General features: G+C 35.6%; 1 protein-coding gene across 2 annotated transcripts in view; it reads left to right on the plus strand.

Annotated features, from left to right (window-relative positions):
• LOC149806207 (uncharacterized) overlaps positions 1-25,811 on the plus strand; it is a 145,140-nt gene that overhangs the window by 3,648 nt on the left and 115,681 nt on the right. Inside the window, exons 2-3 of one of the 2 annotated variants that reach the window (XM_089951142.1) lie at positions 80-264; positions 7,216-7,632. In XM_089951142.1, the coding sequence (XP_089807268.1) occupies positions 7,467-7,632 (166 nt within the window). In that variant the 5' untranslated portion in view covers positions 80-264; positions 7,216-7,466. Of the gene's footprint in view, positions 1-79; positions 265-5,218; positions 6,997-7,215; positions 7,633-25,811 lie in introns of those variants that run through there. The other variant, XM_089951141.1, reaches the window with a different exon arrangement.

Here is a 25,811-nt window from a genome sequence, read left to right on the forward strand (position 1 = left end):
CAGTAAACTTGAAGTTACTTTATTTTGAATCTATCCAGAGAAAGCTGATACCTCTAAAATACCCTGTATATAATTTCAGGTACCTTCAGATACGAATGTCAAGGATTTCAAAGACATTAACTGCGAGTGTAGAATAATGGGAATTTGAAATCTTCAGTCCCTGACAGCGACAAGAAAGTCTCGAGGTCACCGAATGATTGTGGGGCTACCTAATGGATGGATATTTGAGAAAACCGAGCCCGTCCTGGCAAACAAGATTGTACTGTAAGAAAAACAAAATAATTGGATTTATTTTTTGGGGCTCAGATGTAGAACATAAAATATAGAATGTCACTCAGCAAATGGTTTTATGTGGAATTTGCAACTTTCAAAAAGTATAAAGTTGAACATGAAACGATTGGTGTTTAAATGTAGGGCAGTTATGCAAATTAAAGCAACAACAACAACAAATAATAATAATAATAATAATAATAATAATAATAATAATATGTTCATCACCTTTACCACCACCATTAAAAAGCAGTATGTTGTTAAAAACTGAATGCATGAGAACCAAGTATAAAGCAGATTCAAATATGGGTACAATTACGATAACTACTATAAACATCACAAAGTCGATGAAGTCACCGATGTGTGCACATAAAGTTTCTTTTAGAGCATAAAATAACAATATCTTCATTTCTATGTCAAATAATGAGTAAATGCATGGGATCCGCCAAATACTACCTCTTGTCAGAGTAATGGGTTTGTCAAAAGAAGAAAAAAATAGCATTGACTTGTCAGAGTAATGGGCTTGTCAAAAGAAGAAAAAAACTAGCATTGACTTGTCAGAGTAATCGGCTTGTCAAAAGAAAAAAAAACTAGCATTGACTTGTCAGAGTAATCGGCTTGTCAAAAGAAGAAACAAATAGCATTGACTTGTCAGAATAATCGGCTTGTCAAAAGAAACAAAGATGGCATTCACTTGTCAGAGTAATGGGCTTGTCAAAAAAAGACACCAAAAAATAGCATTCACTTGTTAGAGTAATGGGTTTCTCAAAAGAAGAAAATGGCATTAACTTGTCGGAGTAATGGGCTTGTCAAAACAAAACAAAAACAGCATTGACTTATCAGAGTAATGGGCTTGTCAAAAGAAGAAAAAAATAACATTAACTTGTCAGAGTAATGGGCTTGTTAAAATAAAAAGTATAGCATTGACTTGTCAGAGTAGTAGGCTTGTCAAAAGAAGAAGAAAAAAATAGCATTGACTTGTCAGAGTAATGGGCTTGTCAAAAGAAAGAAAAAAACTAGCATTGACTTGTCAGAGTAATGGGCTTGTCAAATGAAGAAGAAAAATAGCGTTGACTAACATTTAACACCAAGTTGACGATATCAACATCGCTATGTCTCACATTGTTCTCAACAACAAAAATTTCGATACACGATTAGTACGTAAGGTGGGGGGGTATTCGATGCAAATCCGTATACGTTTCACACAATGGCCACTTGAAAAATGTCAGTTTGGACCCTCTGATCCCAATGTAGACCATGACCCACTCGTTTAAATCAAAATCAGTCAGCATAATACAATATTTTCCCATTAAACAAATTTAAAATTTTATGGGAACTGAGATTTTAGTATACTTCACGTTTTGACCCAGGAGACAGGACGTAAAATACTATACCCCTCTTGCAAACAGTTATCACTTGGACCCAGGGATGGGACGTAAAAGGCTATACCCTTCTTTTACATGGTTATCTTTGGACTCAGGGGACAGAACGTAAAAGGTCACACCCCTCTTGTACATGGTTATCATTTGGACCCATGGGATGGGACGTCAAAATGTACACCCCTCTTGTACATGGTTATCATTTGGACCCAGTGGATGGAACGTAAAAAGTTGTACTCTTCTTGTACACGGTTATCATTTTGACCCAGGGGATGGGACGTCAAACATTGCATCCCTCTTGTACATGATTATAAGCTGGAACAGTATAGTGCGATGTTTAGCACATTTTCACCTTCCAGTTCAAAAATATGCACCGGTATGCATAGGGTTGAATGGCACATCGTTACAATCCAGACTATATTATGCCATGTAAGATTAAGCATCCGCCGAATAGGTATGTAAAATAAAGTTAAAGGCAAAAGAAAGTAGACTCCTCACAATACATTAAATTTCAGGTATCCACTAACAGGTATGAAGTTAAAGGCAAAAGAAGGTAGACTTCTCACAATATAGTATAAATGTTTAAGTATCCCCAAATAGGTATGCAAAACAGAGATAAAGGCAAAACAATGTAGACTCCTCACAATACATTAAAGTTTAGGTATCCCCAAAAAGAAATGCAAATTAAGTTAAAGGCAAAGAAGGCAGACTCCTCAAAATTGATCAAAGTTTAGGTATCCCCAAATAGGTATGCAAAAAAGGTAAAGGCAAAAGAAGGTGGACTCCTCACAATATAGTGTAAACGTTGAGGTGTCCCCAAATAGGTATGCAAAATAGAGATAACCTCTCCACAATACAGTGTCAAATCATTTAAATAAACAGCAATACTTTGTAAAGTTCAAGACTTTCTCAGCACCCCAGGGGAAAAGGTTGTGGCTGTTACTGAATGCAGTAAGGCCTATTCCACATATCCGATCTCGCATGGGATCGGTTCAAGATAAGAAATAATAAAAGAAAGACGGAAGAGATAATATGACTTTTTTATTGCAGATTATAAGGCACCATAGAACAAACTAAAACTGAAATATGCATTGTCATATCAAACTGAAATGCATTGTCATATCAAACTGAAATGCATTGTCATATCAAACTGAAGTGCATTGTCATATCAAACTGAAATGCATTGTCGTATCAAACTGAAGTGCATTGTCATATCAAACTGAAATGCATTGTCATATCAAACTGAAATGCATTGTCATATCAAACAGAAATGCATTGTCATATCAAACTGAAATGCATTGTCATATCAAACAGAAATGCATTGTCATATCAATCTGAAATGCATCGTCATATCAGTCTGAAAATCATTGTCATCTCAAACTTAAATGCATTGTCATATCAAACTGAAATGCATCGTCATATCAGTCTGAAAATCATTGTCATATCAAACTGAAATGCATTGTCATATCAAACAGAAATGCATTGTCATATCAATCTGAAATGCATCGTCATATCAGTCTGAAAATCATTGTCATCTCAAACTTAAATGCATTGTCATATCAAACTGAAATGCATTGTCATATCAATCTGAAATGCACTGTCATAACAAACTGAACTGCATTGTCGTATCAATCTGAAATGCATTGTCATATCAAGCTAAAATACATTGTCGTATCAATCTGAAATGCATTGTCATATCAAACTAAAATACATTGTCATATCAAACTGAAATGCATTGTCATATCAAACTAAAATACATTGTCATAGCAAACTGAAATGCATTGTCAAATCAATCTGAAATGCATTGTCATATCAAACTAAAATACATTGTCATATCAAACTGAAATGCATTGTCATATCAATCTGAAATGCATTGTCATATCAAACTGAAGTGCATTGTCACATCAAACTGAAATGCATTGTCATATCAATCTGAAATGCATTGTCATATCAAACTGAAATGCATTTCATATCAATCTGAAATGCGTTGTTGTATCAATATGAAATGCATTGTCATATCAATCTGAAATGCGTTGTCATATCAAACTGAAATGCATTGTCATATCAATCTGAAATGCGTTGTCATATCAATCTGAAATGCATTGTCATATCAATCTGAAATGCGTTGTTGTATCAATATGAAATGCATTGTCATATCAATCTGAAATGCGTTGTCATATCAAACTGAAATGCATTGTCATATCAATATGAAATGCATTGTCATATCAAACTGAAGTGCATTGTCACATCTAACTGAAATGCATTGTCATATCAATCTGAAATGCGTTGTTGTATCAATATGAAATGCATTGTCATATCAATCTGAAATGCGTTGTCATATCAAGCTGAAATGCATTGTCATATCAATCTGAAATGCATTGTCATATCAAACTGAAATGCATTTCATATCAATCTGAAATGCGTTGTTGTATCAATATGAAATGCATTGTCATATCAATCTGAAATGCGTTGTCATATCAAACTGAAATGCATTGTCATATCAATCTGAAATGCGTTGTCATATCAATCTGAAATGCATTGTCATATCAATCTGAAATGCGTTGTTGTATCAATATGAAATGCATTGTCATATCAATCTGAAATGAGTTGTTGTATCAATATGAAATGCATTGTCATATCAAACTGAAATGCATTGTCGTATCAATCTGAAATGCGTTGTCATATCAAACTGAAATGCATTGTCATATCAATCTGAAATGCGTTGTCATATCAAACTGAAATGCATTTCATATCAATCTGAAATGCGTTGTCATATCAAACTGAAATGCATTGTCATATCAATCTTAAATGCGTTGTCATATCAAATTAAGATAAAAGATACAGAGGTTGACACAATAATAAGACAACAGATATATAAGCAAATACTAATTTTGTTGCTATAGCAAGATATGTAACAAAAATTACATCACACATCGTATAAAATTAATGTAGTCTATTTATCATAAACGATGCAATGATTGAAGTTAAAATGGTATCGCTGCTAAAGAAGACAAACCAAACAAAACAGCTGGGGATAGAACGGAGCTATGGTATACTCATTGCCTTAAAAAGAAACAGTTAAATAATAAAACAACAAATAAAAATAATAGTCTTTAAATCAAAGCACAAAAAAACAATATATTGAATGATTTCTTCTCCCGTGACTTTGCTGCACAACGCACCCCACCCTACCTCACCCCCCATGATAATAATGTGCGTGGCCTGGATTGGGCTATGTGTGTTCATTATATCTTCCATAATACACTTTATTGTATATAAACACTCGCTCTTGTTGATTACAATCTTTGTTAGCTGTTGGATTTAGCTGTAGGGTCTTCAAAGACCTAGACGGTCATAAATGCATAGATTGATCCAATGCCTTCGGTCCTGTGTGAATTTAATGACCTTCAAGTTAAATTTGTATAGCTCCCTTTTACAAATACAAGACGGATAAAGGGAATAGATGTAAATATGAGAATCTGGGTTATGTTTGACATGTATTATTATGTTAAGAATACTATAAGCTGACACAAATCTCTCTCCCCATCTCTCCCTCAGCCGATATATATATATATATATATATATATATATATATATATATATATATATATATATATATATATATATATATATATATATATATATATATTAAATGTGTATTTTTAAAATAAGGCATAGTGTTGAACCATGGGCACACAAAATAACGCACATTATAAAAAGAATCTGGACAATCTAATACATCTTGCAGTTATCCTTTTGCTCATATATTAACTTCCTACATGAAGATGTTAAGTTTATTTCATTGAGATAAACTTCCCAACACAACAAAATTACAAGTATCTATTCAAACAGTTCGCATCATTGTCTTTTTCCTCGCATTTGCGACAAGTGTTCATAGTCGTCGTCTTTTTAACAGAACTGTTGATGCGTTTTCATATTGGTATAAAGACACAAACAGCGACAGCAATCGCCATCATCATCACTTTCTTGATTGATGATGATGATGATGATGATGATGATGATGATGACGATATTGATGAGAAAAAGAAGATCATCAACAAAAACAACAAGGCCAGTCCCTAAATGTAAAATGATTGACTTTGAATCTAATGTCAGAATGTTGAACCTACATGTTTCAGAGTAGGCGAAATACGGGTGTGGCTTTAAAAGCACTTATTATGTTCACACCCTGGAGGAAGTCGATTAGTTTCATAATGATTCATCCAAATTGGAAAGAAAATCCATCAAAGAGTTCAGTAAATATAAGCAAATGAAACAATTATAATCAAAACTTCAGCCCAGTTTTACTATGACTATGACCTTGACCCCAAGTCAAAGGGTCAAACGAGGGTCTCTGAATTGCCTTAGTTTCATAGCAGTTCATTTCACCACCGAAATAGCGATTGTTTTGCCTTGCTACCCAACAACGTATGCGTATTGATAGATTCGAGGGTATCATAGGCGCAAATCAGGAGCCATCTAATAAGAAATATAAAGTAAAAGTGTAATTTTAACACATAACTTATTTGCAAATAAAATGTTGAGAAACAAATACAAATTAAAATTAAATATGAGGTCGTGTTTAACTTTTAAAAAATTGTATATCTACCAGACCAGTAATTTTATGTAGGATAATGAATGTCTACATGGGAGACAAGTCTTGCAATATATTCTCGATTCCTCGTCAAAAGTGCATTTTAAATTATTAAGTGTATCGTTCGTTTCAAATTTTTGTTCTTTGCTCTTTGTTAATTTGACTGCAAAAATGCGGAGAACCGCCCGGCCATTACCACGTATGTATTTTTAAGTTGCATGGTGTTTACCTATCGGTTAAACTTTTCCCACGGTTTAAATAGGCTTTTAGATATTCTATTCTAGTGTATTTCCACCTGCATTAGAGCATCCAAATGAAATCTGGCGTCGAGAGACATTTTAAATAGCAAATATTACAATCTTTTCGATCAGCTGTGCTCTGTCATTCGCCCTGGAGGGCTATTCCTTATTGACGAGCTCTAGCATGGCGGGAATGACATGCTTGGCCAATCAGCGCATAGGACACACTGTAAATATGCATGACTACAAAAAATAGACTCAACTAAACGGGTTTCCTCATACCTGAGCCAGGTGTAAACGTACGGAACAGTTTATAAAAACAGAGTCTGGTAACTCGATTCCAATCAGGATAGGTGTATCCAACGTGTATCCGAGATCCTTGGAGTGTTTCGTATTGCTTCAGTAGGAAACAGAAAGCGGGTTCAGGATCAGTGACGCACGTCACGGAGTGACAGTGAAAATACCTGCGCGACGAGCAGTGATCTGGAGAGTGTACGGGCCAGTGGGCCCTGCGGTATGTAGTTAGAACTGTACATACACTTCTTCGCTTCGTTAGCTCTTCAAACCTAACTTGTTCACGGTCCCGTGGGCTCGGGTTTTCCTTTAATCTTTTGTCAATCAGTGGGTAGTCAATTGTTGAACAATATACTTTACTAGCGTTTACTACTAATTCTATAAAAAGGTATTTGTAGTTTTTGTGTGTGTGATATCCTCGCCTCCTGCCTATTTTCAGAAGTAAACAATCCTGACGTGAGGTGAATAGGAGTACTTTTCGATCAGCCTCGTCTTTATAGGAGAGTCGTCGTGGATCAAGGCAATTTAGGAATAATTTTAAAACCCGTCAACCTGGAGGGGGGAACGATTGTGGGTGTGTTGGTGCCGGCTTCAGGAGTGACAAGCCTAGCCACCAATGACACCAACAACAACAACACATCAGTGTCTTTATCCACTCCATCCACCGCCATAACTACCAATGCTATTGAGATGGTGGCGACGACCAGCGAGGAGTCTCAGATAACGAATATCCTACAGTCCATCCCAGAAATGCAACTCCATCAGGCCCACATAACAGGGCATCAGATTCTGGTACAGGCAGCTGCCGAAATCACAGGGCCAAACTCTCCTACATCGAAGACAGGCGCTAGTAAAGGTAAGAAAGACATCATGTGCATCTTTTGACAAGTGCTTCACTTTATTTTAAATAAGATTTTCTAACTACAGTTCCATGAGCTTCACTGAAGCAGTGCCATGGAAATAAACGGATTTTCTTAATAAATAATCCACTTTGGTCCGGCGAGTGCATGGTTACGAAGATGGCTCCTAATGTATATTACGCGCACCTGTCAGTAGACCCACATAACAGCAGCATGGTATATAAAACTAGCCCCATCATTTGTTTCCATCAACAGGAAGGTTAGGAACCCGTCAGGTGGTATCTTTAAACTACTGCTTTATTTTTAGTTAAATGAAATTGACCTATACTGTTCAACAAAATAGTGTATGCACACACAAAAACGTGACGGCGTAAGTGCTGTTTAGTTTATTTTTGGTGTATTTATCTAATTTTTGAGCGGTTGTGTATGTAGTTTATATTAATTTTCTCAACTTAACGTTGTTTATAGAAGTATATACAGCTGTGTATTTAAGAAACAGTTGAATAATGCGTTGTAAAAAAAACGGGCAAATTGGAATTGTAGTATTTATATGCAAGAACTCGAGTTCAACAATACTATTAAGTATAGTAACCTTGTTCACAGTTGTGTAACTTTAACCTGTACAGCTACATTTATGAATAAATGCTATCATCCTGACATCAGACGTGTTGGAACGGCTTCAGCACCTTTTTTTACGCTGAGTTGTCTGTGCTACTAACTGTGTAAATAATGATTAAGTATTTTCTTTAATTTTTGGAAATGAGTTGAAACTGGAAAATCGAAGTTGCACATGAAAACCTTAAAATCGTCCCAATCCTTTTCTAGTTTGTGATGTTATACCTTTTAACCCTTTAGACTGTCATGTAGCCCCCTCTCAACAGGATGTACCGCAATAATCGAGGTTTACCTGTAAATTGCTAACTTGTCTGGTAGTTTCAATACATAACAATCGTCTCCTCCTATTATCGCGAATCAAATTGCCCCGACTGAAAAGAATCGTAATGCTGCAAGTACAATGCCCAAGAGCCGAATTATGCAATGCTCAATTGTCCACCCGTTTTTGTCTTGGGAGTTGGCCTGAGGAAAAGAGACTAATATCTGTTGACACAATCCAGACAAGCTCTAGTCCCGCAAAGAAATGTGATGTATAAAAAGGGGTGACATTCCTTTATATAGTATTAACTGTAAATTGTTAGCCCGTTGATGGTAGTTATGCGTGTATATGTTTGTGTAAACTATACTTTTGAGACGGGTTGTTAAATATCTGAACATTAAAGCTGAAGTAAACTAATTAGAACTAAAATTTTAATGGTAATGTTTTAACAAAGGCTCATAGGAAACAGGCCATATATCGTTCCTCATTTAATATTTCAAGATTGGAAGGTGCTTGTTATTTTTATATGTTGGAAGAAATTGTGTATCTTGAAGCTAATAAAAAAGTAAGTTAATAAATTGAAGATATGATAAAATTCCTGTTGGAAAAATAAATCTTTAGAGAGGGATGAAATAAACACATGCACAATATATTGGTTATAGTGGTATTTTGCATCCATCAACGCATTTTCGAACAACTTCTCTCCACCTGACTTCAGTAAGAATGCAGCATCAGTGTTTCCCTTTACCCTCATTTATGCTTCAAGGACACCCAAAGGTTTTGTTTGCCGCCCCCTCCACCACCATCCTTTTGATACCAAAATTCGTTTCTTACTCAGTCTGACCCCCAGTTCTGACACCAAAAGTGATTTTTTTACTCCCCACTCTTGCATCCCTATGGAATACTCTGAGTACAGTCAGAAAATTGTCAAAATCAATGATAGAAATGTAATAACTATCAGTGATAGAAACATGTCATAACATCAGTGACACGGAAATATGCCATAGCATCAGTTTTAGTAATGTCATAACTATTGGTGATACAGAAATGTGTCATAACATCAGTGACAGAAATGTCATAACATCATTGATAGAAATATGTCATAACCTTCAATGACAGAGAAATGTCATAACTATCGATGATAGAAATATGTCTCAATTTGTAATGATACAGAAATATCATTACTATCAGTGATATAGAAATATTCCATAATATCAGTGACACAGAAATATGTCATGACTATCAGTGGTACAGAAATGTCATGACCATCAGTGGTACAAAAATGTCATAACAATCAGTGATACAGAAATGTCATGACTATCAGTGGTACAGAAATGTCATAACTATTAGTGATACAGAAATGTCGTGACTATCAGTGGTACAGAAATGTCATGACTATCAGTGGTACAGAAATGTCATGGCTATCAGTGGTCCAGAAATGTCATAACTATTAGTGATACAGAAATGTCATGACTATCAGTGGTTCAGAAATGTCACGACTATCAGTGGTACAGAAATGTCATGACTATCAGTGTACAGAAATGTCATGACTATCAGTGGTACAGAAATGTCATGACTATCAGTGGTACAGAAATGTGACTATCAGTGGTACAGAAATGTCACGACTATCAGTGGTCCAGAAATGTCATGACTATCAGTGGTACAGAAATGTCATGTCTATCAGTAGTACAGAAATGTCATGACTATCAGTGGTACAGAAATTCATGACTATCAGTGGTACAGAAATGTCATGACTATCAGTGGTACAGAAATAATGTAACTATTATCGATACAGAGGTGTCACAAGTATAAATAATAGAAAGAAAGTGAGATTGATGAAATGTGTTATATAAAGTTTAAATGTGATAAGAACAAGACGCCTTAAAAAATATAAATTGTATTCCAGAATATAGGCAGAGTATCTTGAAAATCATGAGTTAGAGAGTTGAATTATTCATGGTAACCCTGTCATAGTATAATTGAAAATAAATTAAAATGTATGTCCTAAAATAATTGCTGAGGCATTGGCTTGGGGAGGACGGGGCGAAATTAAACTTGAAAAAGGATAATATCTTAGTAAAAAATATTTTGTTTTTATCAGCATCTACTATGAAACGAACATTATTGAAATAGAAGGAACTGTCTGGTGAACGTATTATATAACTGTAAATAGTTTGTATGCTATCGCCCAGCTTTCATGAGAGAGAGAGAGAGAGAGAGAGAGAGAGAGATTAACGCCTGGGTAAATGGTGTAATTTGTCTTTAAAAAAAGAGACGTCTTTTAATTTCATCTTCACAACTTTGGCTGAAGAATAAATGTGCCTGGGGATGCCCAATTATGATAGACCAGTGACGTTTTTATTTATGACGTTAAGTCTAAGATTGGCAGTGTAAGTTGAGCAAGTCAAGAACAGTTACTAATGGGCATAGTGAAGCATATTCATTTTTGTACGATTTCAAACGAAAATAATTTGTAATAAATTCAAAGTTTCTGAATTTGTTAAAGTCTTTGCTTTCATACAAAGGACAAATTTTTGTTTGCCTGCTTTCTAAAATCTGAAACGAATTATGAATCATTTTACATTATATTTAAAAAGTGTGTTATGTTCTTTATTTTCTTCATGGTGTCTTTTTATTTTATTTTATTTTTTTTTTTTTCATTCTTAAGCAAGATCAGGTATTCCAGGTCAGAAAAATATTTTGAACCTTATTTTTATTCAAATCATGCAGACAAATTATGCAAAAAACGTACAGACGCAATCACACACAGTTTTATATGGGTGTGTCACAAATTGCTAAACCTTCTGACATTTGAGTCTATATAGCGATGGTGTACCTTCTATTTTACTCTCAAAGTATAAAATGTTGTCCAGACAGTTATTTCTATATTTCTATATTCTACACCAAAATTCACGGTTATTCACTTTTTCGCAGTTCGCTTTTCTTAAGATAAAGTAGTTTCCATAAATGTTACTTTCATTCAATATGTTAATTTTTCAAATTAACAGCATCAATATATTGCAAAACCTACCTTTCATTACCTAAGAATGTCAATTATATTCGTTCGAAATACAAAATACAATTATTTTTCTTACTTTATTCGGTTTTGCCGTTTGATATGATTGATGTGAAACGTACTGTCTGTAATGGCTTATACATCAAGTCCAACAGCAAACTACGCAGACCCAGATGTTCCGCCACGGAATGCGCTAGCATATCTGGATCTGTGCAGTTTGTTAGGAGCAATCAGTAGAATAAACAACATTTACCCTGGTCTGTATGAGCGTTCTGTTATGTCAGACCAGGGTCTTTGTTTGGTTCTGGGGTGACACTGTAAGTGAATACATACGTTATGCGAAGGGAAGGTGTATCAGATTTATATATATATATATATATATATATATATATATATATATATATATATATATATATATATATATATATATATATATATATATGTCATATTTACTGACGAATCTTAATTGATGTTATCAATTGCCTCACTCTCTTTTTCTCAACAAGAATGTCACATTTTTGTGTGGAATACATCAAACACACCTAGTTCACCTCTAAAGTCAATCCTTTTGTTTTAAACTAGCTTGATGGAAACCTTCGGGCACCGGTTACAATGATACAGCAATTCGGGTTTATCAATCATTTCAAACTCGTTCAGTTGCTTAAAGTGGAGACGACGACGTAGATATGGCAACAAAGTATTTTCAGTAATTGAAAGGTTTACCATGTTTTCAACTACTGTAAGTAAAGCAAAAGGCAATGAAGATGTAGTATGGAATATTTTATCATTTCCTCTTTGATGCCTAAGAAGGTTAAACCCTAGCTTTCTCAACGGTTGTATCTCGTCCAGTTCCGTGGCACGGTCATTGGGGTTTATACATGACGTAAATGGACTAATATATCCTGTCTGTAAGAAGGAAGATTCAGACTACAGGATACATTTTGTAACCTTTTTTTTAACCTTCATGCCGTTCCTTATTTTCGTCCTTTATACCGGTTTGCTTTCGTACAATGATTTTTCATTATTTATGTGACAAAGGACCAATATCAACATTTGCAAAGAATGTTAACAGAACACAATTTCAAATTAATACGTTATGGATAATGTATCTACCACCAGATCATGGCTGATATGCAGAAGGGGCTTTCTCATGGGAGACATTGACAATATAAGCCACATTCGACTTACATTTTCCACAGTGTATCCTTGTAAAATATTAATACAGAAAGATGTAGTAACATAGCATGTTCTTATACTCAGTCTTTGACGAGAATGGGATTGATATGCCTTGAACCGAGTAGAATGCACTACTCTGTCCTGTTATAAAAAGCAAGGGTGGGCACAATACGGCCCGCGGGCCTGATCCGGCCCTTGACCTGGTTTTATCCGTTCATTTGCATAATAGGGTGTACTTAAAAAAATCACTTATCAGGCCTGCGCCCGGGAGGAAGTTATCCGTGTCTGTTAAAAAGGCTTCTACTGTCCCATACTCTCCAATCTCAAGCTACTTTATAATAAAGAAAATCCACGTGCTTGCGAGTAATGACTAAAACAATAATTTAATTAACATGTATATCAATGCATTTCAGATTAATTCGAAATAATATACCGTTTGAATTGAAATTGTATTGACGTTCTTGTCATTCTAGCCAAAATAATTTTTACCATAACAAGGCATGAAAACCAGTAGCGTACCATGCCTGTCGGAACCCATACACAGATTAAAAAGCATAAGAATAAATGAGCGATAGATAATCCATCTACTAATCCTTCCGATCCACCTATTTCAGATTAGCTGTTTGGTTCTCAAAAAGAGGTTTGGTGCTGTTGGCTTCTGTCTGTTCGTCGATCGTTATTTTTGTCATAACATATCAGCACTGAGAGTGCCAACGTTAAATCGGATTGAGACAGATTAATGTCGGCATGCATTGGTTCCTAAATATTAAGTACATTGTTCATAATTTAATTGCATCTTTACAAGAAAGAAAGGAAGACGGGGATTTAATTTAAGTCTACTGAATGTGATAAATTCATTGCCTTGTTGATAGTGCATATATATTTGATAGTGTCATGACAGTTCGCAAAGTCGGCAAGCACTGCGGTCGACGTTACAAATTCATGAAACATTTGAATACTCGAGTTTGTCACTGGAACGATGTATTATCATTGACTTTATTTCACGGTGATGTTTTTGTTCGTGATTTAACCTTCAAACACCGACAAAATTAAAGAAAAAGATATTGTGGCAATAATGTTGACAGGTGCAATACCTTGTCTTAAATGTCAAATTTAGCAGCATGGTAAACCAAGTCGCGCTCACCTTCATCATACTCCTGACATTTGGCATCATATGTCTAGTTTCAGCTGTCTGGATTTATTACGAAGAGATGTGGAGGACATTTAGGTACAAACAGAGTAGTACATGGCGAAAAATGAGGACTCTTCGTGGTTTTATCAAAAGCTGAGTGGTAATGCAAATGCGAATAAATCAAAAACATATCTGGATTACTTCAAGTTTTGTCTTATCTTCAGGTGTGTTCTCGTCTGTGCATCATAATTCTCGGATCGCTCAAAATAAAACTGATTAAACACGCATACATACGGGAACATGTTTTAAAACTGGACCTGGTTTGACAGTGATCTATAGATTTTCACGTGTACTTTATATTTATATTGTATTTGGAGTTGGATGAAAATATGCATAAATTCTACAACTCGCTAATGTCACATTAAGCAATAATCGCCATGTTTAAATTTTCAGTTATGGGTTAATGTCCATTTATTTATTTCTTTTACAAACAAAACACAAAGTAGTTATTCTACTTCCTAAAAGGATAAGTTACATATATATTTCTGGACAGACATTGACCTTTTATGTACAGAAAGCAAACACTCCGCAAGACCGGTAATGAATATCTCACCACAGAGTCAGCTTTTACGATAAGTATTACATGGCTTTCTCTGCATGGAGAATGTCGCGTGATACCATCTACGCTCCCCGGAAGCTGCAGACAATTGTATTGTTTGTCGAGGTATCTGCGTCAGGCTGAAATTCGATATTTTGTTTCTATGGGCATTAGCAATTCTCACTGGAAATGTACACCGAACGTTGCATTCCAAAAGTGGCAGTGATTTTGTACCGTTTTTGTCTGCATTTATGTACTATACAACTGCATCATCGATAACCTTTGCCAGCTGCCGATGCAAGTCTCAATAGATGACATAGCACACGATACCCCAGTCCTCGGTGCTCATATGAAATGGACATCGTTTGGTCAGTGAGTAGCCTGCCAGGCTCGTGACCAGAAGGACATAGAACACACTTAATTTTACTATATGTTCTCTACATTTGTTTCTCAATACTGACCTTTCCACTGTGTGACAATCAATACAAATCATATGTTAATCTAAAATACCTTCAAAGATGACTTCACGGTGAAGTTCTTGTCAAAGGTTGACGTGCATTTTTGGAGAGGCTGGACTGTCAACAGAGCAGCATGTAAACAGAACACAGATTTCACTTCCGGATCATCACCAAGGCTTTATTACTCACTGTGCACTGTCGCCGAAATACACACGGAACACCACACGCTGAGCTCATATTCTCAAGAATAAACAATTACTTTTAAATCCATACCAAAAAATGCATAAATATAACTCTTCTATCACTACCAAAATGAGAGAGGAAAAATGTTCTTAAAATAGGCTGTTCATTCGAGTCCTTCAATCGGAACAGACCGGTTATGCTACCATTGTTTATCCCTGGGCAAGGTACATTACTCCCATCGCATGGGCACTAAGTAAACGGCGTGTGTTTCAGTATCGTAAGCCTCCAGACCAAACCAGTCTTGTAAACGCGTGTGTTTGTCTTGGATCCCAGACAGTTCATTCTCCATCTTGTCACGACACAAGCTAAAGCGTCGAACGGTGGTTTAAGAAACGAACGAAATAAAAAAAAAACCGAAAAAATAAAACAATTTTACTAAAAGGGATATAATGTCAAACTTGTGTTACGGTGCTGACGGCAATGATGACGTTGGTGAAACGACCACATCTCTCGGTGGCTTCTCAAGCAAGGCAAATAGTAGATCAAAGTACAGCTCGCCATATTCAAAAGCTGAATGACTATATATGTATACTTTTTAAAATAGCAAATCACTTATACTCCATGTTCAGTACCAAGTTTGACAGCATAATGTACATTAACTGGAACAAATTTCGGACCCGCCGTACCTCTATGGTTAGAGTGTCGTACTTGTAATCCAACGGTCACGGATTTCATACCCGACAAGGCCAACATGGGTCGGCTACCTCTATGTCTTGATGGGAAGGATACTTATCTTCCATTTCCTCAGCATATTATATCTGATGTCTTTAAAGACTCCTTAAAACCTGCAGCAAAAAGAAATGGTACATATTTATTCGGTTGCTTCTGACACTTCATTTCGAGGCGAAACAAATAGATCAAGGCAGTTATGTCTTAGAGGAGAGAAATAACCCAATTGTTAAACGACATGCGATAAGGTAGAACTGATTAGGATTCATTTCATTCATAACCCATTTTGTGATGTCATCCAAACTGAACGTGGAACTCGTGCAGCTCGTGCTAGAATAATGCCGAACAAATGGACAGAGAATAAATCTCTTCGCTGCCGATAAGAATCTCAATGACAATGTATACAATTTTACGATAAACCATTTAACTCTTTTTTCTTACATTTTAATTTTTCGTGCTTCTTTTTTTTTTGGGGGGGGTGGGGGTGGAAGGTACTGTGATTTTCCTTCCAAACAGGACAAAAATAATTTTCATCTCAACATAACTTTACGGGGGTAGAATTAGTTCTATCTATTTGGGGGGGGGCAAATTAGAGCATTATTATTTCATGAAGCTGTTTGCATGACGGAAATTTATTTATATAAAAAGATCCACCCCACCCGGAAACTTAATATGTTCGGTTCCTTATTTGGTTATTTGTGAAACGAATCAGTTGATTAACCATGTAGTAGACCGCTCCAGTGTCCTAAGTGGTTAGAGCGTCCGCCTCTGATACGGGAGGTCGTCGGTTCGCACCCCGGCCGAATCAAACCAAAGACTTATAAAAATGGTACTAGAAGCTTTGCGCTCAGGTTAGTCTTATGACTGGTCGGCCGGGTGTCAGGATAATGTGACTGTGGTCGGCCGGGTGTCAGGATAATGTGACTGGGTGGGAGTCACCGTGGAATATAATGCTACCTGTCTGCGGCGTGATGCCTCAGTGATAGACATCGCTATAAACTGCCACAATACTGACATCGTAGCGGTATGACTGACAAATTGTTACAGCTGATTTAAAATCCTATGTAACAGCTATGTTAAAATCCTATGAAACACACACACACACACACACACACACACACACACACACACACACACACATGTACAAACAACGTTCTTTCCGGGGTTTTACGGGTTCTTCCTCCGCCATTAATTCTGGCCGCCATGTATAGCCTATCGTGTGCTGAAAAATGGCGTTAAACCCTACAACAACAACAACAACAACAACAAACAACGATATGTTGAGCTTTCTTAAGGTGCCGAATTATTGACCATTCCATCAACTTTTTGGATCACTAATGTCAGTATGGGTAGCGTGGATTAACAAAAATAATCATTGGACCCTAGACAAGGGCGTTAAGCTGAAGTTGTGTTATTTTTTTTGTCTCAAAGAATCACTCTATTTAGGGCTTTTTGTCGCACATTCCGATTTCCATAAGATGTGGTTATCAGTTTCATATAAAAGTTACAATTTGCTGTAAATTGATGAGGGTAGATAAGTCCATTTAAAATATTAAGTAATAATTTTAAAGTCTAATCTGAAATAATATTTATGGTGTAAACGTATCTCTTCAGAAATTTATACCAAGACTTACCTACAGCTGTACATTGGTTCCTAAAAAATGTGAATGCAGATCTAAAATCTGATTCTTAATTCGGGCAAAATTTCAACATTATGGAGAAATATTCTGTTTTAGTAATTCAAATTAGACTCTATCTTACGGCCACTAACGTCTCTCAGGCCATATATACTGTGTTTTAATGTTCGTCTTGTCTAAAAGTCTTATTGATAATAATCGTAGAGCCGGTTGAATTGCCGAATGTTTTCTAAGTGCTCTTGTAACCGTGTTGAATATGTAGACGGATAGAAACTTAATATTTTAGTACATGGGGTTGAATTACACAATGAATTTTAAATGATTTACAAAGAGACCCTGCATGACATTTGCTGAGTGGTATATCGGTGTTTATTTTGTTGGTCTATACCATATCAGTCCATCCGACTCTGATCTTATTCCAGCTGTATGACAGTCCGATATGACAAGAAAGACGGTTGAATATATTAAATTGAAAGCGCTGTGCAATGTCAGTTGGAAAAGAATAAAACATATTCATTTGAATTCTTCTTATGATTCAGTGTTTAGTGGATCGCTTCAGTGGCCTAAGTGGTTAGAGCGTCCACCTCGGATGCGGGAGGTCGTCGGTTCGAACCCCGGCTGAAGACATAAAAATGGTACTAGTAGCTGCCTCGCTTCGGTATAGTTTCAGGAAAATGTGACCAGGTGGGACATGATGCTACATGTCGGCAGCATGATGCCCCAGTACTAGACGTCACTATCAACTGCTGCACTGCAGACATCGTAGCGATATGACTGGCAAACTGTTAAAGTTACGTTAAACATCGATATGAGAGAGAGAGAGAGAGAGAGAGAGAGAGTGAGTGAGTGAGTGTTAAGTGTGATGGACACGATATCAGTGGGTTGCTGCTTCATATTCTGCTATACTGCTGTTGGCTACCGCAATGTGTCTCAGGCAAGGTATTTTATTCTCATGGCCACTGCAAAAATAGTCTTTCGTGTGCTGATGTGTCGTGAAACTCCAAACACCTAAGCAGTTAGTTTTCACACTGCACTTGGTTTTCCGTGATTGTTGTAACATTGGCGTCGTACTCGTGGTATATACTCGCTTCGTATATTTTGCAAATTATAAATCTACATTGTTATTACGGCCAAATTTTCATTAATTGGCTCGTTTCAAGAAGTTCCCCCTTCCTCCAAAACAGTGACCACCCACCCCCTTAGCAAGCTACGACAGTTAAGCAAACATAAATACAAATCATCCGTCTTTAATTTCTGTACACAGCAAGGCAAATGTATTAGTCTTGGTAAAACTTTACATGAATCTGTTGCGTTCAATCCACAAAAGCCCACACACAAAAATATTCATCTCCGTTATCCTTTTAAGTCAATACTTTTTTGAGACTTTTATTTAAGCCAGGTATTTTTAAACGTCGGATGCTTTTATGGAATTTTCGCCATCAGTTCTTTTTTAAATTATTTTTCTAAAAATATTTTTTGTTTTTTGTTTTTCTCTTGTGTGTTTATATTTTATTTGAATAACAAGTTTTTCTTTACCATTCATAAACAGTTTATGTTTGGTATGGTGTTTTAAGGCGCAGTATTTAGTATCGTTGTAATTGGAGTAAATTGCCTTACTTCCCACCGCATCCGAAATACCCCTCCAAAAAATAACAACAACACAATAACCGCCCCGGGCTTATGTGATGGTAGGATTCGAACATGAACCCTTTTAGTCTCGAGTCCGGCACGGTAACCATCGATAAACCACCACACCTTAGCAGTCATGTTGAATAAAGATATCTGCTGACCCAATATTTGCCACTCAAATTTGCCATCGTTGCCACTTAAATTATAATGCATGTCGTTTTCTGCAGCATACCTGTAGGAGAAAAAAGTACGTTTCATAAAAAGATCGTATGTTTATTTTACACTGATTTGATGTCTAAAAAACTTCTGACAGGTTTTCTGCCACCTTTATTTGTTTTTCTTATTCATTCTTGCCGTGAGGAAATCGAGGAATGCCATCTGCATACTCCGTTTTCTGATGCAAATCATGTACAAAGCTCAGCATATATCCAATCATATGTCTGACATTCGTAATTTTTCTCCTTTCTTTGTAGTAATTATACATGTGTGACACTTTTCCTACATAAGACGTATGTCTAGAATGCAAATTTCTTAACTGGGTGCAAATGAAGACACGATTACGTCTTTGTGACCCGAATAATTACTCCTCGAGAAACATATACATGTGTATACATAAGTTCTTGCAGTTTAAAAGGTCGAGGAAATCTTCGTATCTACTATCATTTCGTTTCACAATTTATTTTTCCCTTCAAAAAGTTAACGTTTTAAGTTCAGTCTTGTCAAGATGTATTCTGACCTTTATAACCCCACTCCACCAGTAAATTTGATAAAGAATGCGCATAATTCTATGCGCTTTCTTCATGTAGATATAAGCAATGTGTCCCTGGGCAAGGCATCTTATACTCATTGCTTCGGCTAAAAAAATCGTCTTTCACGTGATTATGTGCCGCAAAACACAAACCACCTACTCGGGTAGAGTGACTCATCTAAAAAAATGTAATTTCTTTATTTTAACCACCTTTTCATATCGATAACAGTGCATTGTGCCCTCCTTTTAGCACTGCTCATAAGAGACATACGGAAAGTTACCTTTAATTGAGTTTTTTTTTTCTTCCAAAGGTGCGACATAATAATGCATGAAAACACATCAGCGGGGTATATAATGATATGCAGCAACAATGTAATGGGTTCTTATTAGCCAAGTGCTAAGGTTTTATGAAATTATATAAATAGTACCGATGATACCACAAACTTTGACCAGTTTTGCTGGATTCCATTACGCTGACCACATTATATGAGGGACTGCTGTGTAGAGAAGGGCTTTGTGGTTAGTAACAACTGTAAAAAAAAAAAAAAAAAAAAAAAAAAAAGTTGAAGATCTTATAGCGACTCTTGTAGTTTTTATGACACGAAAAGACTAAGAGCTAATGTCTTTCTCTAAGATATGAGCCAGTCGATCGAATGTTAACTTCTCTCCACGTAAGTAGTTGTTGTTAGCGTCATGTATTCTCCAAACATTTTAAAGCTCGGTTATAAATCTAAGATTCAAAAACTTGTACGTTCTATAACTTGTATAGAAATGAAGATGGAATCTTTAAAGCACGATTTAGCTAATTTCATTGTCTCTCTTCGTATGCTAAATTTCAATGAATAGTTTATCACAATATGACACACATCCAGATTGTGAGTTTGAGACTGCGTTTTCTGCCGATTGATTTACCAATATACAGGACCAAGTCATGCTTCCCTGAACATATTAAGATGACTTTTCTTAAAGTGAATTTTAATCCCTTACGTTTCAAATCTTTCTCAGCTGTATCATGCTTAATGTTCTAATCTTCTTGGGACAAAATATTTTTAATTATTATTTATGTATTCCTATCGCGCATGACGGCCAGCTGATATAATTTTCCGCACAATGTGGAGTCAACAGTTCCTGTCGTACACATAAAAAACTAATGACTGAAAGGTAAATTAAAGGCAGCTGTTGTGTTAGACATCAACAAAGGGACTCGTATTTTAATGGCAGGGAGTAGGTTTACAACTTATAAAAGTTACATGAATCTGAATATATTAAAACACTGGAGTAATGTCTGGAAACGTCCATGTATTCCAGCTAAGCACATGCTCAGGGGATAAAAGCCTTGGTTATGTTGGAGTTAGGATGGAGTGGCGAACTATTATTTGTTGGTTTGTTTGTTTGTTAATACATTTGACTTGATAATCTCGGCAAAGTTCTCTCCGGTGTAATGAGTGGCATATACATGCTCGGTTTAATGAAAGTGTGTTTTGCTTTTTTTAAAGAAATTTTTTATGTTCTGAGACAGTTACAACTTACTGAACATAACACCAGACAAGTTGAGATTTTTGGGTCTATTTTATTTATTGTGAAATAAAATATTCAACAATACTTATAAAAATATTAGTTTTACTTATAATGTCAGTTTCATCCTTTTTTGAGCAAAATGCAATGTTACTTGGATATCTGTAACAGATAATTGATATGGAAAACATGGATCCGTTCAAGTTAGCGGAAGTGACGCCCTAAACGAAACCAGTCCAAAGGAAGTTGCATCAATGAAAATGATAACATGAATGATATCAGGATCAGGAAAGATTTAAGGACAACATTTATGGACATATCGCTACAGCTGCGTTAAAGTATACACTGAATCCATCTTTTAGCTGTGTATACCATTTCACAACAGCCTGTCTTCAATTGGCCTGAATGAGAGAGATACAGAGTTGTTTTTATTTAGTATCTCCTTTAATTCTAGAGCTGGGGCAATGGCTTTATAGGTAGAGGCATTTTAACAGGTAATGTGTTTCTTGACATACGCAGAAACTGATATTATGTTTGGAGATTAACTTCAATTAGACTGTATGGAAATTTTCTATCTATGCACCTGTCTTCGCCAAGGAAATTACTTGTCTGGTACCCAAAATAGGTGTACCCTTCTTATTCCCATGTATCAAATGTGAAAATTGACACCGACAAGATTACCGTATTTATTATTGTGAAGGAAGTAGTCTATCCATAATCAGAAAGTCATAGGTCATACAAACAGGAATACATCTTATTTTTTAAATACGTACGTTTAATAGAGAGTAGTATTTATAAGGGCATGTTTTGTACTCTTCTCTTAGGTAAATGGGCTCTTGTGATTCGATAGAGTATCTTGTAATCATTCCATTTACCTGGAGAATCCTGGGTAGACCTTGTCTAGTTTTTACCTTTGGTACATGTTAATGAGTCTTAATATGGCCTGCAATTAAAGCAATTCTAAGATGTAGATGACTGTCTTTACGGTTTCCATGATTACAATATACAATTAATGAAGGATGTTTTGATTATCAATCCATCAAGAGCGTTTGTACTCTCGGGCCCACTTTAGCGGGAAGAGAGACATGACACTTGCTTTTCCGTTCTCGTCTTCGTCGTCATCAGTTTGTTAAGGTTATGGTTCAAGTTTTCACTTGCATTTATTTCCCTAACCTCTTGACAGATTCGTATCATACCTGACATTAGTCATTATGAAGCCAAGACAATTTATTCTACAGAAGCTACGGCAATTTATTCTACATGTGCTCTCTCGATCTTTTCTTGGTGGAGGAAGTCGAGATGCGAAAAGAGTCAAGGGCCAAGTGTTAGATCAGATAATTTGCACAAGGCTTTGGTTTTCTTTCATCAACAACCCAGTAATCAATAATATGATATGAATACAACATGGTTACAATTTCATCAACAACCCAGTAATCAATAATAGCATATGAATACAACATGGTTACAATTTCATCAACAACCCAGTAATCAATAATATCATATGAATACAACATGGTTACAATTTCATCAACAACTCAGTAATCAATAATATCATATTAATACAACATGGTTACAATTTCATCAACAACCCAGTAATCAATAATATCATATGAATACAACACGGTTATAATTTCATCAACAACTCAGTAATCAATAATATCATATGAATACCACACGGTTACAATTTCATCAACAACTCAGTAATCAATAATAGCATATGAATACAACACGGTTACAATTTCATCAACAACTCAGTAATCAATAATATCATATGAATACAACACGGTTACAATTTCATCAACAACTCAGTAATCAATAATATCATATGAATACAACATGGTTACAATTTCATCAACAACTCAGTAATCAATAATATCATATGAATACAACATGGTTACAATTTCATCAACACGTGCTTTTAACTGGCATCGATTTCAGATGCATTTAAAACTGAATGACAAAAAGTGCCATATAATTAATTTTTGAAAATAACAGTATTTCTACAAGAATTGTATGACGCTGGGTTTGCATTTAGTCTCATTTGTTGAACTTCCAGCATGTTATGAGACTCTAAAGATAATGTTACTAATAACCCGATGTTCCGGTGTAAATATTTCTAAATAAATTGAAAAGATGGATTTGTAATTATGTAATACAATATGACGATTATTTGGGAAAGAAGATAAGACAGTTTTGCTTATTTAGCTTTTCTGATGTCAAAGTGAAATTAAAGTTGTATTCCATGTATGCTTAATTGATGTCACATTGTATTCCATGTCTAAATGACGTATGATTGTATTCGTTGTCTGTCTAATTGATGTCTCATCTCATATGTCCAATAAAGTTCTAAAAATGAATAAAATCACAACTAGTTTGAAATAGAAAGGTATATTTAAATTGGAGTATCTTACTTTTTAATGGGAGTATCTGTATGTTTAAATTGGAGTGACAGTGTGTTTAAATGGGAGTATCTGTATGTTTAGATGAAAGTATCGGTATATTTAATGGAAGTATTTGTATGTTAAAATGGGAGTATCTGTATGCTTAAATGAAAGTATCGGTATTTTTATATGGAAGTATCTACATGTTTAAATGGGAGTATCTGTATGCTTAAATGAAAGTATCGGTATATTTAATGGAAGTATTTGTACGTTTTAAAGGGAATATATATTCGTTGAAATGGGAGTATCAGTACGTTTAAACTGGAGTATCTATATGTTTAAATGGAAGTATTTGTATGTTTAAAAGGGAGTATATATACGTTTAAATGGGAGTATCTGTACGTTTAAATGGGAGTATCTGTATATTTAATGGAAGTATTTGTATGTTTAAAAGGGAGTATCTGTTGTTGTTGTTGTTGTGGGGTTTAACGCCATTTTTCAGCACAAGATAGGCCATATATGGCGGCCAGTATAACTGGTGGAGGAAGAACCCTGGAAAAACCAGGAAAGAACCACCGACCCACGAGAAGCTACTGGCAGGCTTTCCCACGTACCCACGCTAGCCGAGCCTTGGACTCGAACATACGCAGACAGAGGTGAGATGGCAGTGATCCGGAACGGTGAGCGCTTTAGACCACTCGGCCACTCGGGGCCCCGGGAGTATCTGTATGTTTAAATGGGAGTATCTGTATGTTTAAATGGGAGTATCTGTATTTTTAATGGAAGTATTTGTATGTTTAAAAGGGAGTATATATACGTTTAAATGGGAGTATCTGTATGTTTGAAAGTATCGGTATATTTAATGGAAGTATTTGTATGTTTAAAAGGAAGCATCAGTATGTTTAAATGAAAGAATCGGTATTTTTAATGGAAGTATTTGTATGTTTAAATGGGAGAATTTTTGTGTTTAAATGAAAGTATACTTTTTAATGGGAGTGACAGTGTGTTTAAATTGGAGTATCTGTGTATTTAAATTGGAGTGACTATTTAAATGGGAGTATCTGTGTGTTTAAATTGGAGTATATGTACGTTTAAATGCATATGTTTGTATGTTTTTTATAAAGTGGGAATATCAGTATGTTTTAAGTGGAAGTTTATGTATGTTTAAACGGACATTTATATGTTTAATGACTGATCCGGTAGTCTAATGAATAGAGCGTCAGAACCCGGCCAAGCCATTCCAAAGACATATTTAAAAAAAGGTACTACCAGCATCCTCGCTAGGCGCTCAGCATTAAGAGATTAGTGTTAGGATTAGTCGGCCTGGTGTCAGGATAATGTGAATAGGTGGGACATCATGCTACATGTCTGCGGCATGATGCCCTTGTGCTTGACATCACTATAAACTGCCACACTGCAGACATCGTAGCGATATGACTGAATTTGTTTTTAAAAAATGCTACGTTAAAAATCCAAAATACTCACTCTTACACACACCCACAAACACACACACATCTGTGTTTAAATGGGGAAATATATTTTGTTCAGTGGTTGTATGTGTATGCTTAAGTGGCTGTATCTGTGTTTAAATAAAGTATTTGTATGTTTAAAAGAGAGAATATGTACGTTTCAACGTGGAAGTATCTGTATGTTTAATGGAATTTTCAATGTTTGAACGGGAGAATGTATGAAAGTATATATGTTTAAATTGGAGTATCAATACGTTTCTCTACAAAATGTTAATTACTTCTAGATTTGACAGATGTTACCATCACGCTTGAAATGAATAAAACACAATAATATATGTGAATTTATAGGACATGTGACAATAACAAATCATAAAGTAAATAATTATATTGCAAAATATAATTTAAAAACTAAGACAAGAAAAACATTTGAGATATATTCTTTGGTGTTACGTAGTTTACAATACAACCAGAGGCAAAAGCAGATTCGGCAGAGCGTGTTTTTCAACCCGCTGGCGTCCGATTCGAAGCAAGTGTTTGCCCATTCCTTTGCTATACAGATGTAATCCTGAAAAACTTTTTTCCTCAACTTGCTTTCTTCCAGAATGACTTTGGTTTCTTCAGAAAGCCGCG

Source organism: Sinohyriopsis cumingii, chromosome 2, assembly GCF_028554795.1.
Source record: "Sinohyriopsis cumingii isolate HCF-2022 chromosome 2, ASM2855479v2, whole genome shotgun sequence".
Classification (NCBI taxonomy): domain Eukaryota; kingdom Metazoa; phylum Mollusca; class Bivalvia; order Unionida; family Unionidae; genus Sinohyriopsis; species Sinohyriopsis cumingii.